Source organism: Nyctibius grandis, chromosome 6 (genome assembly GCF_013368605.1).
Source record: "Nyctibius grandis isolate bNycGra1 chromosome 6, bNycGra1.pri, whole genome shotgun sequence".
In the NCBI taxonomy this organism is placed as follows: Eukaryota; Metazoa; Chordata; class Aves; order Nyctibiiformes; family Nyctibiidae; genus Nyctibius; species Nyctibius grandis.
This window is the reverse complement of record NC_090663.1, coordinates 85,658,351-85,675,254: the sequence shown is the minus strand read 5'-3', so window position 1 is coordinate 85,675,254 and position 16,904 is coordinate 85,658,351. Positions and strand designations below refer to the sequence as shown.

Sequence of the window (16,904 nt, the reverse complement as noted above, 5' to 3'; positions counted from 1 at the left end):
ATTTTAGATCATTCTACCCATTAATACATTTCCTTTGGGAGAACAGAAATGTTCCTCTCTTCTTCCTTGTACTTTCAGTGACATGGAAAAGTCTGTGGAAAGTTACATAGAGCTGTAAACATATTCTAATAAGACACACACCTTAGTCCGTGCAAGCAGTGGGGCACCTCGTTCCAGGAGCAGCTCCACAACCTGGTCATGTCCACTTCTTGCAGCACAGTGGAGTGGGGTGAGTCCATCCTTAAAGGAAAAGGAAGGAAAACAAATGAGCACATCCCCAGCTGCCCGTCCTGGTGCTCTGAGGAACACCCTTCCAGGAATGCAGCCCCACAAGAGTGGGAAAAAGCTCCTTTTTTTTTTTTTTTTTTTTTTTGACTCCTAACTGAAGCTGGCTCTACAACATGAAGCTTCATGCCTATTTTTCCTTGCACCAGTGAAGGACACTCCAACGTTACTGTTTCAGAGAGGAAGCCCATTCTGTGTTGAAATCTCTTACCACAGAGGATAATGTCAGCATGCATTGCCTCCTCCCCTCCTCTCCTCTGCATGGCTTTGAGATTGTATTGCCTCTCCCTGGATAATGTGTGCTGGACCAAGGATGCTCCACTAATCAACCTTTGTCCTTTGGATTGCTTTTGATGCAGAGATGAAACAAGAAATGTTCACACTAGAAAATTTACTCTAAAATTTATTTGGGTTTTTTAGGCAGCAGGAGAAAGAAGATTTTAAAACAGAGAAGAAGAGAAAACAGAGAAAAAGAGAAAAACAAAGAGAACAAAAACCTTTCATTTCTGAGATTGAGTGGTGAACAAAAAGCTAAAAATTCTTTGCTAAAATTCTGTGAGACCACCAACTCTGCAATATTTTTTCGTTGCAGAACACCACCCTATACCAAAAGACTTGCTCAAGCTACATTAATTAAAAGTAGCTCTAGACCGCACAGTGCCGTTACAATTGCAACATCATTTTGGCTATGCAAACCTAGCCCTGTAATGTGCTACAAAAGGTAGTTCCAAGAAGTAGATCCTACCTCATCCTCTGTTCTGAAAGCACAGAGCACCTTTCTGAGTTCACAGGGCAAAAAAGCTCCATTGAAATGAGCAACTCAAGTCTGCAAGGAGGAATTTTTCTCCTTTACTTATCTACAGTTTCCAGAGATTTTTTGGAAACATGTGAAGGGGGTTAGGTGTGCCTTGACGCTCGCTATCTCAGAGGCATCACTAAATCCCATGGAAGCTTTGCAACAAAAGCCCACAGGTGCAAGATCAAACCTGCAAACAGAATCCAAGGCTGTTCAGCACCTGGCAGATTGGGTCAATGTAAAGGAACTGGGTGTAACTAGCTTATCTGGTGTTTTTTTCTGCACTGGAACTTCAGAGTCTCCTAAATCGAGTCTTTATATGCACAACTGAGGTATGTTTTCATCTTGTTGCCAGAGGGATTCATACACATAATTCCCATTAGCATTACTAAGGTGAGAATATATCCCAAACATATTTCTAGAAAATGTATTTATTTGGTACTTCTTTCCAGTTTCTGGCCTTGTGCGCTCTACAGTTTTAATCAATGTGGGAGGTTCACTTTCCCTATCTGCACAGTGGCTTTGATGTTATTCTATTTAACAGAACAGCAAAAGAAAGGCAGGATTGTGTGAGCCCTTGAAAAAAACAGGACAAATCCCCAGAGGGAGAAAAAAGAAGAAAAATACAAGCTAAGAAACACATCAACTCCACAATGAAGTCTAGCTGAAACAAAAATAAGAACTAAATCATTAAAAAGCATTTCTCCTCTGTTCTTATCTATAATTCCCTCTAAAAGTAGAAATAAAAATCTGCTACCCATCCTATCCTACCCTGTCATAGCTTTTATAAATGCATCATGATTTACTCTCTGCGTACTTTCCAGTAGGTGAATGAAGCAATATGCTTTGCAGCCTTCCCATATAACCCTCTTCTCTTCCCTCTTTCTGCCCTGGGGAAAACAGCATGCATATTTTAAAATTATTGCACATTTAAACTTTAGATTCTGGTTTTGCTTTTATGTTTTCTTCAGAAGATGAGAGAAATTGCAAAGAGAGAGCTGTTGTAGTAGAAGAATTAGTACATAATACAATAAGGACAAACTGACATTCGCCAACATCAAGAGACACGCTGGTGTAGTAACAAATTAGTCCACTTTTGCACCGTTATCTATTTGTAAGGAACCTCAGTGCTCTGACATCTGTATCAGGAGATTGCCTATGTACTTTTTTAATCATTCCATTGCTGATTGGTACACCGTGTAAAATGAAGAACACGTGCTGAGCAAAATATCAAGCGCATCACTTGACAGGACATACAACACTGGGTCAAAGAGACACAGCCTTTGAAGAGCAGATAATGGATATATGGATATCCCATAAACACAGAGGCCACCATGCCTGGAGACAAGAAATTCAGCAATTTTATTTTAAGAAGCCCAATATTTATCTCCTCATCCCAAATAGTACATAATGGAGAGTTAAATGTTTTCATCTTCCAAGGGACATCCTGCACCTGGTGTTCTGTTGTTCCCATACGTGGTACTTTCCTAGCTCACACTTTGCAACATAATCAAGAGCTGGGTTGCTGACAGAAATGACAGTATAGTCCTCTCTGTATGTATGGAAGCCATGAAATTCCATCACTCCTAATTTCCTCTTAAACAGCCCTCAAAATAGAAGGTAAACTTTTGCCTTTTTTCCTTGAAAATCAATCACTGGTCATTTTTTAACCTGCAGAATTAATCCTGAATTCTGTGCATGACTCCTAACTGCAGGAAGATGAATTATTGGGTCATTTCACAGTGATTAAAATGCTTTACTTCAGCATCCCTGAGAGACTGAGACAAAAAGAAGCTGTGCTTATGAGAGATTCTGAATCGGAAATGATACGGGCGGCATCTTAACAGAAGGACAGTTGCGCACATTCAGTGCTCATTCGAACGAAGCCTGATGATCGCACATGGACATCAAAGGCCAAATTATCAAAGGAATCTTCTAAACTGCAGCTGCATATTCTCATTTTTACAAGGGTGAAATAAAATTTTAGTATTCTCTCTGTTAGGCATGCAAAATTGTCTAAATTTTCTCGACAAATAAAGGCCTTTTCTATTTGTTCATTTTTCATTACTGCTAAACGTCATCTCTTTAAATATGAACAAGGCAAGTCTCCCTCTTGCTCTAAGCTCTCAGAGTCTTGGCATAATTAAACATGCTCTAAAGTATTCCTCCAGGTCTGCCAAAGTAGAAATTTTTTAAAAACTGCAAAAAATATACCATGCATTTGCTTGAGTAATAAGACAGTAACTTAAATAATTCTAAATACCAGTCACTATCTATATAGCTCGCTTAGATAATCTGTACAACATCCCTTCCCGCTCCCTTGTAAACATTGCATGAATCCACTAAATTTTTTATAGCAAGTATCTGCATTATGATTAGATATTTATCATCTGACATTGCTTTAGGAACGGCTAAAACTGCCAATGAATTATTAGTGCTCTGCGCATGTCTGAAGACTAGGAGAAAATGTCACCGCAGCGTTACTGCAGGAAAAAACCACTGTAAAACATAGTGTAGTGCCAAGAGAGGGTTAGGATCCTGCTACAACGGCTGTGCGGTAGGAAACGTGCTACCATGTGGGAACTGCAGAGCACTGTGCCTGTTTTGTCGGGATGCATGTATAAAAAATGAGACATTATTACAAATAAATCTCGGTAGGTTCCCAGAACGAGTGTTAAGGGGTGTCTGAAGCACAAAAAAAAACCCCAATCCCACCCAACAAAAATCCGAGTTCCACCCCCCACAGCTTCCTTCCTTTTCTTTTCCCATTGATATCCTACATCTCTGTGACCAACCTTCTGCCTCTTTCAGCTCCAGCTGAGTCTTCTTTCTTTTCTGTGGCCCTTCTCCAACCCAAAAGGCACACCAGACTTTCTCCCCACCATTAGCACATCTCCTCCCCTCTCCAGCTGCCACACTCCGGGCACACAACACGTTTACTTTCCCACACAATAAGCTTTCCATTCCAAGACTAGATGCTCTGTTTCATTCCAGGGATTTTTTTTCATCTGTAAATACTCTGAACAAGAGCCTGCAAGAGGAGTCTAAAGAAAAGTCCCAGAGCAAGAAAAATCTCATTTCAATGTTGGCAAGATTCAACAGAAAGAACACAAAATGTGTGACAACTCCAGTATCTGAAACAGGTGAACATGTTCCTTCCCCCTTCTAAGGGGGTTTGCATAGTCCCACAAAAATGGAAATACCAGTAAGGTGACAAATGCCTGTGAATAACACTCTATTTTAAAAGCAAAAAAGCATACAAAACCTAAAGAAGTCTCACATTCTTATTCTTTTTTCCCCCCATACAATATATACAGATGATAAAAACAGAGATATTACAAAAATTGCATTCATAAAGAATACTCCTAAAAACCTTTAACAGTCAGTAACATTTCAATATCCTGCATATCCTTACTGTTACTATTCCATTATATCAGAATCTATTTTTTTAAAAATAGAAATATATATATTTTGGCCATGCTGGAATTGCTCTGCTTTTAAATGCTTAAAATAATTCTCCCTGTAATAATCCTTATTATGTTTCAGGAAGGCTGTAAATGCTTTCCTTCTCTCACAGGGAGAACTGATAATTGCCACGTTACTCTTGACCATGTGACATCAATTTAATAATAAATTGAGCTTTCCACCACCTTGTAGAGAATAAGTTTCTGCACACTGATTCCTAGCCACAGCCTGCACCATTGCTTCTGAAACCCAACTCCACTGGTCTACCCCAGAAGTTGTGCAGGTCAGAAGTTTAGCTACATTTTAAAATTTTAAACAAACATATGTCATTGAAGTTCTTACTCGGGTAAACTTGTAGAGAATATAGGTTTGACTAGGACTGTAAATATGAAATGTTTTAGCCTAAGAAATTTTACCCGTTAATTACTTAGCAAACAAAACTCCAGGTAAGGCTTGTATGTAAATAGAAGTAGCACAAACCTAGGTATAACAGATAGTACTAATCAAAATATCCTACTAATATCATCGGGAAGGGAGTTTACATTTTTGCTTTAGATACCATATAAAAAAGAAATGAAATTCCACATTTTAAAAACTTATTTAGCAGTTGAGAAAAATGGTAAAACTTGCAAAAAAAAAATTAAGTAAAATATTTTAAAATATATGTGTAGCAAGCAGATCTACTAGCAATTCTACATCTTTATACTCTAGTGAGAAATGACATAAAATTTCAGCAAATACATTATGAAATGTATAGAAAATAAAAATACGTAGTTCCTGCAGTAAGCAGGGCTTTCCTCTGACATGCAACATTAACTATGGAACAGCAGGACACATGCATAATTTACTCCCTTTGAAGAACGTACATTTTAATTTATTTTTTTCAGACAACACAGGGGGGCTCCCAATGAATCATTCCAATGGAACATTTTCAAACATAAAAAGATTTCACAGATCAACTCTGCAAAATTACTGAGGCTTATGTAAAATCTCTTAAAATAAGTTTTTGCATCTTAATTTATGCACCATCAGATGTCATGTAATAAAGCAAGTTAAAAACAAACTGAGTGAAAGCAATAAGTACTTTTTTAACCGAAGAGATTATTTTGATGCGGTGTGGAGACCAAGAATAAAAGCCCAAGCTACCCAGCAATGAAGTATCCTGGTGCTTTTGATTGCACTGTTTTTCAGTGAGTCTGCCCTATGGGAAGAATGCAGGTGCTCCTCAGAAGAAATGAAAAGGCGAGTATGGCAAGGCAAGCATGTTAGTACCGAGGTGGAGGAGGTGGAAGTCTGTCCTTTATAGTACAAAACACACGTACGCATGGCATGCGACACCCAACCTACCTCTTCCATACCCTACGTACTCACGGCCATAGCAAAGCACACAAGGCATGCGGACAAAGCAAAGGGAAAAGAAAAAGACACCGAGACGGTATAAACAACTGGCACGAAGACAAGAGCACGCCACAGAGACACGGACAGCAGAACCAAAGCCCTGGAATCCTCCCCACTGTGAAGCACACGCAGCTGACCACGACCGTGTGCCTTTGAGCAGGGAGAAAGCAGAAGATGAAAGCAAGAGGAAGCTGCTGAGCCTGTGCAAACTGGGGTATGTGAGTGCTTTAGGGTACCTTTATGGGATTTCACTGACAGTGTTTGAGCTAATGTAGCAGCTGACCAAGAGTGGGAAGCCAAGACAATGAGAAGAGTCTAAAATGGGCACCTTCCACCTACGCTGGGCAAAGTCCTGTTCTTTCAGCTTCATTCACAACTGCACATCAGTCTTTGCGGGTGAGCAGGGAAGGGAATACACCTTGACCTCTTAAAATCCAAGATGTCCTTTACAATGATCTGTGCCAACTTGCCTAAAAAAAGTATCTAAATACTGAACAAGAAGTAGATGAATTCAATACTGTCATTCCACAGGCCAAATGGACTGTTTCTGTATGACTACGGTGCTTATGAGCATGTAGAATAACCTGGCTGCAGCGTGTTATTACCATTTCATGCCTCTTTACCATGAGATTTTAGGTACTTATTGGGGGAAATTTGACCAGGGACGATTTACTGCACACCTTCATGAAAGGCAGCATTTTCCATCATCAGCAGTTTAAAAAGAAAAAAAAAGCAAGAGAGACATCCATAAATAATCAGAAATCAAAATCATAATCACAAAGAGAATTACACAATAATCGCTATTGTCTTCCTCGGTTATGAAGCAACAAATGATTGATGTAATTAACATCAAAGTAACTGCAAAGGTCGAATCAACCACAAGGGTAGCTGACTGCAGTATCCTCTACCTTCCTCTGTCTTTCTACCTTATTAAACAAAAACTCTTATGTCCAGCTCTAAACTGTGTTCTAAAACACCCTCTACTACTTGGAGATATAATTTTGCAAATCAGTGCTTAAAAACCAGCAGCTTTCAAGAACGAGTCCTGCGCAGTTCAGTTCGCATAAATAACCGCGTTTTTCTAGGTGACTCCAAAATCCCATTTGAAATCATTAACCCCGCCTGTATATATGGATTGTTTTTTCTTTTTTCCCCTGAATGAGTGCAAAATCACCCATAAATCAAGAGCACAGTATTGGCCCACTGCACCAGGTTTCATGAGGAATACTACGGCTGGCACGGACATTTGGGAGTCACGGGGCTGAAAGGCTTCCCTGAGTCCAGACCCTCCGCCTCCCGTTGCTGTGCAGCACACATGTTCTTGTGTCACGTGAAGATGGACCAACTAACAGGCTTATTTCCTCAAAAAGATCAGTTTCATCACTTTTACTTGTATGATGTAGGTAGGTTATACAGGAGACTAAAGGGAAGAGTATTTCTGCCTCCTGCACTCACCAATACCTGCCATTCTTTAGTCTGATACCATAGAAAAGAGTCACATAAACCAAATAACAATCTGAAAACTAAAGGTAGGATTCTGAATTTTTTTTTTAAAAAAGGTACAAGAATATTCCTTTATAAATTATTTTTGGAGTCACAATTTAAATTTGGTCCAAGTTTCAAAAAGAGTACACTTGTGAGGAGGCAATGTGTAACATTTTTGGAGCTGTGTTCAGCTTAACTTTTTTTTCTTTTTTTCCCCGTGTCATTTATAACAGCTGCGTCTAATGTCTCATTTTAAGAACAGAGAACAAGACACAATTACTGAAGCTGAATTCCTAGCTATGAATCTTGGTATTGCCAGTCTCTGGCTTAAAAAAAACCCAACAAACCCAAAAACAAGCAAGCAAAAAAATCCCAATCCATTCCCCAAAAGGGACAACATCATATTCAGGGAACAGAAAGACTCACCCTGGTTTTGGCATCGATCTGCCCTCCGCGATCCAACAAGAGCTTCACCATGTTTGTGTTTCCCCTTTTGGAAGCCACATGCAGTGGGGTGATTCCATTCTACACCACGAAAAGAACAAACAATGAGCGTGATGGATTCGAAGGTGTACAATGGTGAAGTTGTGTTCGGATCACAAAAAAAATGAGACCATCACATTGTAGAGAAGAAACAAAGATGTACTTGAGCATCAGAGCTACGCACACACCATGTAAGCTTGAGTTAGTAATTCCTTTCCAAGCAAGAATCTTTATTCATCATTTGGGGTTTTTTAATAAACGAAGCAGCGCATCTGCCAAAGCAGCAAACGTCACAGTCCCAGAGTCAGACAAATAAGCAAACATATATCAGAGTCCCAATGAGTCGATACTCACAAAACACTGATGCGTTTAAATCATTGCAACATACACCGCGTACACAAATGCGTGGCTCCTACACAAAGGAACCTCCTTAGTGTAATGCCAGTAGCGTAAAGGAGTAGGTCCTGTTTGGACCGTAAGTCCTTGCAAACGCTTTGGGTGAGGACAGAGGTAATATTAGCAGCTATTCCAGACTGGCAACAGGAGGAAGTCAGTCTGAAAGGCAGAACCCTGAAGTAATTCAACGTGTGTCCAGCAAAATTAAACAGAAAACTTGTGATCCAGTAGCTACGCTGAGGTACAGATTAGCAGAGGGGTTTTCACGGCACCAGATGCCGTGCTTCAAACTACGCAAGGTACAATGGCAAAGAGACTACATTATGTCGCTCTGCAGTTGTTCACCATAAAAAAGTAGTCATGATTAATTAGTACTTTTATTGTTGCATTTCTATAATGGCAATATACCTTACTTTACTTTTTCAAAATATATTTACATGTGAAAATATCCAATTAAAGTACTATAGTAAATACTGACTAGTGAAAAAGCCAATAAATCCTACATATATTTCTGGAGTAGGTCTAACTGACAGAAAAGCTGAAGCGAGTTGACATGTTATGAGCGTATCAGCTTTCTGGAGCTAGTCAGAGGAGCCAGCTTCCTTCGCCTGGGAACACTGGTTGCTGCTCAACTCCCACGGACTCTGGTGCACTGCATGGAGGCAACCCTTAAGAATTACTGCAAAAAAAAGGCGTCTTTGAACATGACAGAAGTTCAGCATTACTTTGCTCCTCACTTACTCTCAAGTAAGAATTACACAAAGAAACACTCCCACTTCTGTAGGCCATCACAACTGAGAAGAGAAAGAAATTCCTCCGTACCCTTGCTGTGAAATCGACTGCAGCTCCTCGGTTCAGCAGCAGCGTTGCCACATTGACGTTCCCATAGTGCGCGGCTATGTGCAAAGGTGTAAAGCCACTCTACAAAGGGAAACAGCCCTTAGTATAGAAAACATCCCACACAAGAGAATCAACTTAACTAGAACTTGAATTTAAAAGCTGCCGGCAAAAAAAATGCATAGTGTCGATTTTATCCAGTTCACCTATAATATAGCACAGCCTTTCAGGCAGAGAGTGCGGTTCCCATATGAGAGGTTATCAAAAGTGCTTCATCCTCTCATTCTCCAATTCAGTCTTCTGACTCAGTGGCCAATAAGAAGAGTAGCTTTCATCACAGAAAATATTAATGTATTAGCCATTCTTAAAGAAAATAACGGAAGTTTCCTTATTACAGGTTGGAAGCAACATGGGTCTTTTGGGCTGCATCTGTTTACTGGTTTTGGATAAATGACTACAAAAGTTGTTGGACTCTTATTTTACTGCTTTTAGAATTAGAAACGGTGACAACATATTTCCTTTTTTTTGTTTTGAAAAAGCAGTGGTTATTCAGTATGTAACCCAAGAATTTGGTGTACATGAGAAACTACTTAGTAGCATACTATAAGAATGATAACTAATTATATTTATACACAATTTGGATCTCAAAGGACCTGAAGAAACTTTGCCATCTATAGATCAGGAAAACCACTATTTACTTCTTGCGTCTTGAACACTAGAAGGTGAAACCTGCTCCAGCTATGAGATACAGAATGGCTTGACCACAACATAAAAAAGATTCATTTTTCAGAAACTAGGACACAGAGCAAGCTTTTAGTCTCACAAGTAATTCAAGTAGAAAGGACCTTGCTTTTGAGGTTTCTCTGAAGAGCTTTACACTGATTTGATCAGATCTTACTGTTAGTTATAGAAAGAGAGAAATACTTTTTGGCTTCTAGTATTTTCAACTAGGTTTCATTTCTTTTGGTTTACAAATCATCATTTTAAACTACTCATGAAGTAAAGAAATGTAGGCAGATGCTGCGCTCTGAAATCAACTCTAAAAAGATACAGCCATCAGCCCACTGTTTTACCCTAATTCCATTTACTTCCTTGTCAGCCCACAGGTGATCCTGGTCAAAGTAAACTCAAACACTCATTAAATTCATAGTCTTCTTGCTGTGATAAATTACCAGGGAAACGTCTACTGAGGATATTAGGCGCACAAATCCAATACCGCGTTAAGCCAGAGACTGAACGCGCAGTGCGTTAACAACTAACGTTCAAATAACGACTGCGTTCTTGGAAATAATTCTCTTTCCTAAACGTGACAATGTTTTTTAGAGGAGAAATCACAGTTCTAGCCAAGCAGACACCTGACTTTTTTAGCCAAAATGCTTGGAGAGTTGGTATTTCCAGAATCTGTATGAGAAATGTAATATTATCTGCTGCAGGTAAATTCTGATTATGCGCTATCCCTCAAGGAGTTTTCAAAACTTTATTGAAAAGATCATAATGAGAACAATGGTAAAAATAAGCAGATGCCCTGAACAGGTTTTTTACCTTGGAGGATTTGATTATATTTATTATTGTAAAAGAAGGAAAATGAATTTTACCATTATTCTGGCTGAGCCAGACAGCTTAATTTAGTTATGCCAAGTGAGTGCATTTTCATAATTAATGAAATTGAGCTAGAAAAGTATCTTTAGCCTCTTAGCTCCATTACTCGCTTTAGACTTCTTTGAACTCATGTGAATTCTCAAAAGTTTACTTCAATAGTGACACACAAATAAAAAGAAATTCTAAGACAAAGGATGAATAAAAATAGGTTTCCTGAGTCACAAACTTCTATGTATTAAAAAAAGTCATATCTTCACTTTTAGTGCTAAATAATAAAGAAATATTGCCACAGAGCAGAGAAAATAATCATAAGTAACAGAAAGAGTAATTAAAAATTTTTTATCTCGGTACCTCAGTCGTCCTATTCACCATCATCTGATGCAGCACGGTTTGGGAAAAAGAGGAACAATATTAAAGACTGGCCGCAAAACGAAGAACTATGTTGCTTTTTGAAATGAGTTATTCTGTTAATTATGGGAAAAGCCATGCAAGCATGCATTAACTTTAAATACAACCTTTGTTCCCACGGGCAATAAACCAGTATCTTATTTAATAGGGAAGCAGTGATTCTGCTTCCATTCCAGCCTCTTCTGGTTTACAAATAATGAGAGAAAGCTGGTTACTAAAGAAATGAGAGGTATAGCTAAAAATGCAAAAAAAAAAGCTTAGCTTGTAATTACTGTGTAGCTAAACACTGCAAAACCAGGTATATTACTGGTGATACTGGTCGAGCAACTCGTCTTTCCCCACAGAAGAAATTACCTTTAACCATCAAGACGAAGCAAATAAAGTTTGTTGCCCACGGGCACGCAGCCACGTGAGCACCCTGTGCCCGTTCCGTTACCTTGGACTGCACGTCGGCGTTGTGGTCGTTCTGCAGCAGGAGCGCCGCCGACTTGGTGTCGTCCTTCCTAGCGGCGATGTGCAGAGCTGGCAATCTCACTTTGCCCTTTGTGTCGTTTTCCAGGAGGATGGCCACCGCCTGGTTGTGTCCTTGTTGCAGCGCAACAGCGAGAGGAGTGAAACCGTCCTGGTGGAGAAGAAAACAAGGTGTGCTCCGTAAGCTGAAGGATGTACAGCTGCAGGGATTTGCACAGCACTGCTCACACATAGAAATTTGATGAGCACATTACCAGCTGTTTTCTACCTCTGCACCATCATCTCCAGTGAAATGACATTGGGGCACGACGTTTTAACCCAGATATGATTTCAAACATGTCAGGAGCACACTTTTCCCACTTCAAAGTAGTCTTTTTGGAAGTCAAGTACAAGCAAAGGATCATTCTACAGTACCTCTCTTAATTACTTCTCATCTTCCAATGGGCCACAAAGCGTATTTTGAGCAATATTTTGGTAAGGATTAGTGAGCACTGAGCAAAGCAGATGTGACAAATATGCAAGGAACCTGTTTCTGAATATCTCACGTCTCTGGGAAAAGAAAGCGTATCTTCGGATGCACTTGCTGCTGTTTCCCATTCTAAGTCACACATGGACTGTGACTCAAGAAAGCCAGATCACGTTTAGGAATTGATTCTCATTTTCAGCAGGAAAACATTAGACTATTTGTACTTTTTGGAAAAACAAAGTCAGAAAAATCTCTCTGCTTTTCATTCATAGTTTTAAAATAATTTTCACATTGTCTTGCTCCTCCACACATGCCCTGGATTGCCGATGCTTTAAAACGTATCCCATCATGACAACTTGCTATCTCAGCTGAAGTACCCATACCTTTTATTCTGACCATAAAACTGAATCTAGCTGCAGTCTTGCATGCTGCCCAAGCACATACGTGCTGTAACCACCCACGAGATCGGAGGGCAGCTGAACCACAAGGAACAGAGCAGGTCTCTGAGTCTATGACCAGAGGCATGATGAGCAACAACGAAAGAAAACAGAAGGGAATAAAACAAGATCTTCTATGTGTAGGTCGGAAGGAACAACTAAAGAGTTGGTTAGAGCCAGAAAGTGAGAAAACTGATTTAGATACATTGCAAAAGGCATAGGAACAAGACAGAATTGATTTGGAATATGGAAAGATGATAAAATAACAAAGGACGAGTTAGGAAGCAATGAGAGCTCACATATGCTGAAAGAAACATTTGAAGAATTGCCAAAGCAATTTTTCCCCTTAGTAATCTAATAACATTCACTCCCTTTTGCGTAGAACTGTGGGTAGGTGCGTTGTAACAGTGATACTACTACGGTTTCTTTCTGCAATAGAGATTAAATTCTGTACAGTGAATTAAAAAAGGGTGAACAGCTGACGAAACAGCTGAACTGTAAAGATAATTCTGAGATTGGGGCTACATTAGGTGTTGAAATGGCTTAATGCATTTGCCTCTCGCCTCTGGGAACATGAGAACAAATCCTGGATTAGAGGCCCTGTGAAACTGAGCTCATCCTTGCTCTCATTTTCTATAGCTACGTATATAAGCGTTAGAGGAAACCAAATACATCCAAAGGCAGTGCAAGTTTCAAAGCTTCAAAGACGATACCATCCATTTGATTTGCACCACTTTATCATCCATCCCTCTCCAAAAAGGGCACAACTCTTTCTGCATCCCCTCTCCTATTGCTTCTGGAAAGCACGGCTGACCCGAGCTTGGAGAAAGCATTTCCATTTCCCCTCCTCTCCACGTGAGGACAGCCAGTCTTGGGAGGCCAAACAAACAGAAGGTCCTTCTCCATGTATTTTGGTGACATCCTCAGTTCAGGCTGCCATCCCACCTGATTTAAGGTACCATTTCTTCATTGTGCTCGTGAGAATAACTCTGGGCACGTGTGACAGCGGCTCAGGCCATCTTTCGGTAACACTCCAATCACTGAAACCATCACCTCAGCAAGACCTGAAACGAAAACTTCTCTAGTTAAGCTATAAGGGCAGCCTTTACCTTCCAAGCTGCAAAAGTGAGAACTGACCTTTTTGATGGCAGAAGACAGACTTGGACTCAGGTTCAGAGCAGGGGGCACTTGAATTTCTTTCTCCCCTCTGCCTTTCTTAAAAAAATTGGACTATACGGTGGGTTCCAGTGATGCCTGGATGACTGCATCCAAGCAGAGGCCACATTAATGATAACCATCTCAGCCTCACCGTTCCTGTAAACTAAAGAATGGATTTCCAGTGTACCTGATCATCACAGCCAGTAAAAGTTACTGGGAGAAAGGCTACACAGGCTCCTGGAGAGACACAGTTCCACTCGGCTCCCTCACAAGGAGTGTGTTTCTGCCACGTTGCCTGGCAATCACACGGGATTTCCTATTTCAGAAAGCTGACATGTAACGTGATCGCCATGTAGGCAGGCCGTGAGAGAATTATTTTCGGAGCTGTCATCAAATGGTCCAGTAACCATTGAAAGAAGGGACAGTACAGCAGCTGTTAATACTAGCAGTTCGGTTTAAAGGAAAGGAGAGCGCATGTAAATGCACCATCATTTCAAATTCATCCTTTTGTGAAGGCAATCCAGAATGGGTACGTTCCTGTACAGACTAGGGAAAAGCAATAAACACGGGCAAAACCTCTGACAGGAGAGGAACTTTCCTGCTACTATTTCACACGGCACATCCGTATCCACAGAACAAACACAAAGCCAATACACTTTGCAGCACTGAGCGTGTTCACTCATCCCCTTGGCTTGGAATAAAAGAACATTCAGCAGAAAGAGAACAAGAGGAAGAAGCAGAATGAGCACAGTCCTCATGACCTAGGAGTTTTCCCCATTGTCCTCAGATCCTCTCGTTTGTAGAAGGAAGTTCTTACACTTCAGTTCCTCTTGAGATGGAGTCTCATCTCTCTTACTTTGGTCTCTGCCCTCCTTGCACTGAAGTTACTGCAGGTTTACGGCGCTGCAGTTAAATCCAGCACCTAGCAATGAACACCATCCTTCTGCGTGTTTATACCCGCGTGGTCCGGCAGCAGAAATAAAGTGTCCGAGGAGAAAACAGCACATTGCCTGCTGAGCTCATTGATGTGATCCTTGTTAGTCATTTGATTTCCAATTTATGCTAATCACAGACAATAATGACTATTCATAGGTTACACAAAGTCACAGACAAGCCTCGGAATCAAAGTAACTTAGCTGGTCAAGGAGGTCCAGCTGCCGTCACTCCTCATGTAGGGGACAGGAGAGGAGGTTGGAGTAAGTGACCTCCTAAAGCCCCTTTCTACCTGACTGGTTCTGTGCACCCAGCACCACAGAGAGCCTACTCCACTCATCACTTTTGTGCATGCACTTGCCTGTTTCTCACTCTTTCTCTACGCAGAAAATATTCTGAGCTCATCTAAAATCTCAAGACCCAATCTAAAAGGAAGCTTGTCATCAACTAACTGTTGATACTAATAGTTCTTATACCATTTTACACTACACACAGACACATTCATTTTTCAGAAAATTCCCCAGGAAACTGGTAGGAGAAATGGGCACAAGCTGAAGGTGAAAACCCTGGGCTCACTAAAGTCACGGGAAGCTTTGCTGTCAAATGAATCAGACTGGATTTCACCCCTTGACTTTTCACCACAACAGTTCACCCTTGTCTTCTGTGCGTGTAGAGAAAAAAAAAGGATAACATTCATAAATACAACTCATTGAAATGAAAGGATGAAAGTTCTCAAAATACTCCGTTTGAAAAATCTTCTGACTTTTAAGCGACCTGAATCACAAAGCAAAATAAGAGCGTGTGTAAAAGTAAAAAAAGAACAATATACCTCACCTCAGTAGCTGTGCTTTGGTTGGCTCCATTCTCCAGGAGATACTTCACCACTTCAATGTGGTTCTCTTGAGCTGCCATGTATAAAGGAGTAAAGCCATTCTAGGAAGAAGACACGAGAAAATATTGTAATGAGGAAATGGAATATACCAACAATAACGAACCCCAAGTAAATATACAGCTAAAGCTGCATTTGTGTTTTTTTAACTTAAATATTTTAAGTATGTAAGTAGGACAACTTTGTATTTTTTAACTTAATAAGCTAATGTTTAATGCCATTCAAACCCACAAAACTCTACATGCTTTCACACTCATTTTTGTTTGACGCATATTTTAGGGCAGCAGTGGACACACTAATTATTAATACAGCTATTCCTTGCTGACAATGCTCAGGGACTGTAAAGCTGGAAATAACGTTTTATAAAAGTTGACACGGAAGTGAGAGTTTCCTCCATTTATTACATTAACTTAACCAAAGACATCACCCTCTGGAGACCATGAAGTCCATACCTCATGACAAGCTGAGCAGCGATGACAAAGGCTTAACGTACTATGTGAAATTTTGTAATACATAAAACATCGCAAATCATCAAACATAAAGGAATGCAACCTGGCAAAGTAACAACCGCATTTCTGACCATACAGTAAGTTCATCTATCATTTAGTTATAAACATTCATTAAAATATTCTGGACTCCTTAAAAGAATCTGCTCTGGGTAATACAGTAATTTAAAAAAAAATCTTGTAAGTTAATCAAACTAGAGGCAAATTCATTAGAAACATAAGTCCCTTCTTCCCATTAAAATACTTTAATGCAAAAAATTTTAATTAATTTGCTACAAAATCCTTATGAAAGAAAGGCACAGAAGTGAGCTGTCTGCCTGATTAATAACTTTCTTGGAATAGTTTAAAGATTGATAAAAAGCATTAGAAAATTTGTTAATATTCTGTAGATTACCATGCAACATAAGAGGACATAATCACCTATATTTCCGAAAACATTCTTCTGTTTTGGAACAGCTCTTTTAGCTACAACATAAACCATAAACCAGACTTCAAACACGCTATTTGTTTTTAATCTTGCATGCTGTCACAATGAATGATAAGTTTGTGCTTATACTTGTGCAAACACTGTGATAGAACCAAGAACCTTGTTTCAGAGAAGCCAATATTATCCCTTCTTGCAAACTTGCTGTGGAAACATTCCAGAAATTTCCTAATGAAATGAAATCTCATTTTCCCATCACTAGATCACAGAGTTGATTGTAGAACTGATGCCTTTACAACCCCCCTCTGCATTTACAAATGTAGAAGATTGCTCGGGCAATAAATGCCATTTATGTTGTGTATGTCATATGATATATGTCATATATGTTGTAGCAAGTCTTTTAATACTGCTTTGCATAATATTCTGGTGCTTCCATCAACAATCGTGGGACCTATAATTAAAAAATGG

The 16,904-nt window shown here is 39.8% G+C and overlaps 1 protein-coding gene across 9 annotated transcripts in view; it reads right to left on the bottom strand.

Moving 5' to 3' along the window:
* ANK2 (ankyrin 2) overlaps positions 1 to 16,904 on the bottom strand; it is a 322,501-nt gene that overhangs the window by 100,872 nt on the left and 204,725 nt on the right. For 7 of the 9 annotated variants that reach the window (XM_068404330.1, XM_068404332.1, XM_068404331.1 and 4 more), the window contains 6 exons: positions 15,452 to 15,550; positions 11,589 to 11,774; positions 11,096 to 11,119; positions 9,131 to 9,229; positions 7,856 to 7,954; positions 142 to 240 (listed from right to left, as the gene is read on the bottom strand). In XM_068404330.1, the coding sequence (XP_068260431.1) occupies positions 142 to 240; positions 7,856 to 7,954; positions 9,131 to 9,229; positions 11,096 to 11,119; positions 11,589 to 11,774; positions 15,452 to 15,550 (606 nt within the window). The remainder of the gene's footprint in view (positions 1 to 141; positions 241 to 7,855; positions 7,955 to 9,130; positions 9,230 to 11,095; positions 11,120 to 11,588; positions 11,775 to 15,451; positions 15,551 to 16,904) is intronic. The other 2 variants (XM_068404334.1, XM_068404335.1) reach the window with 1 other exon arrangement.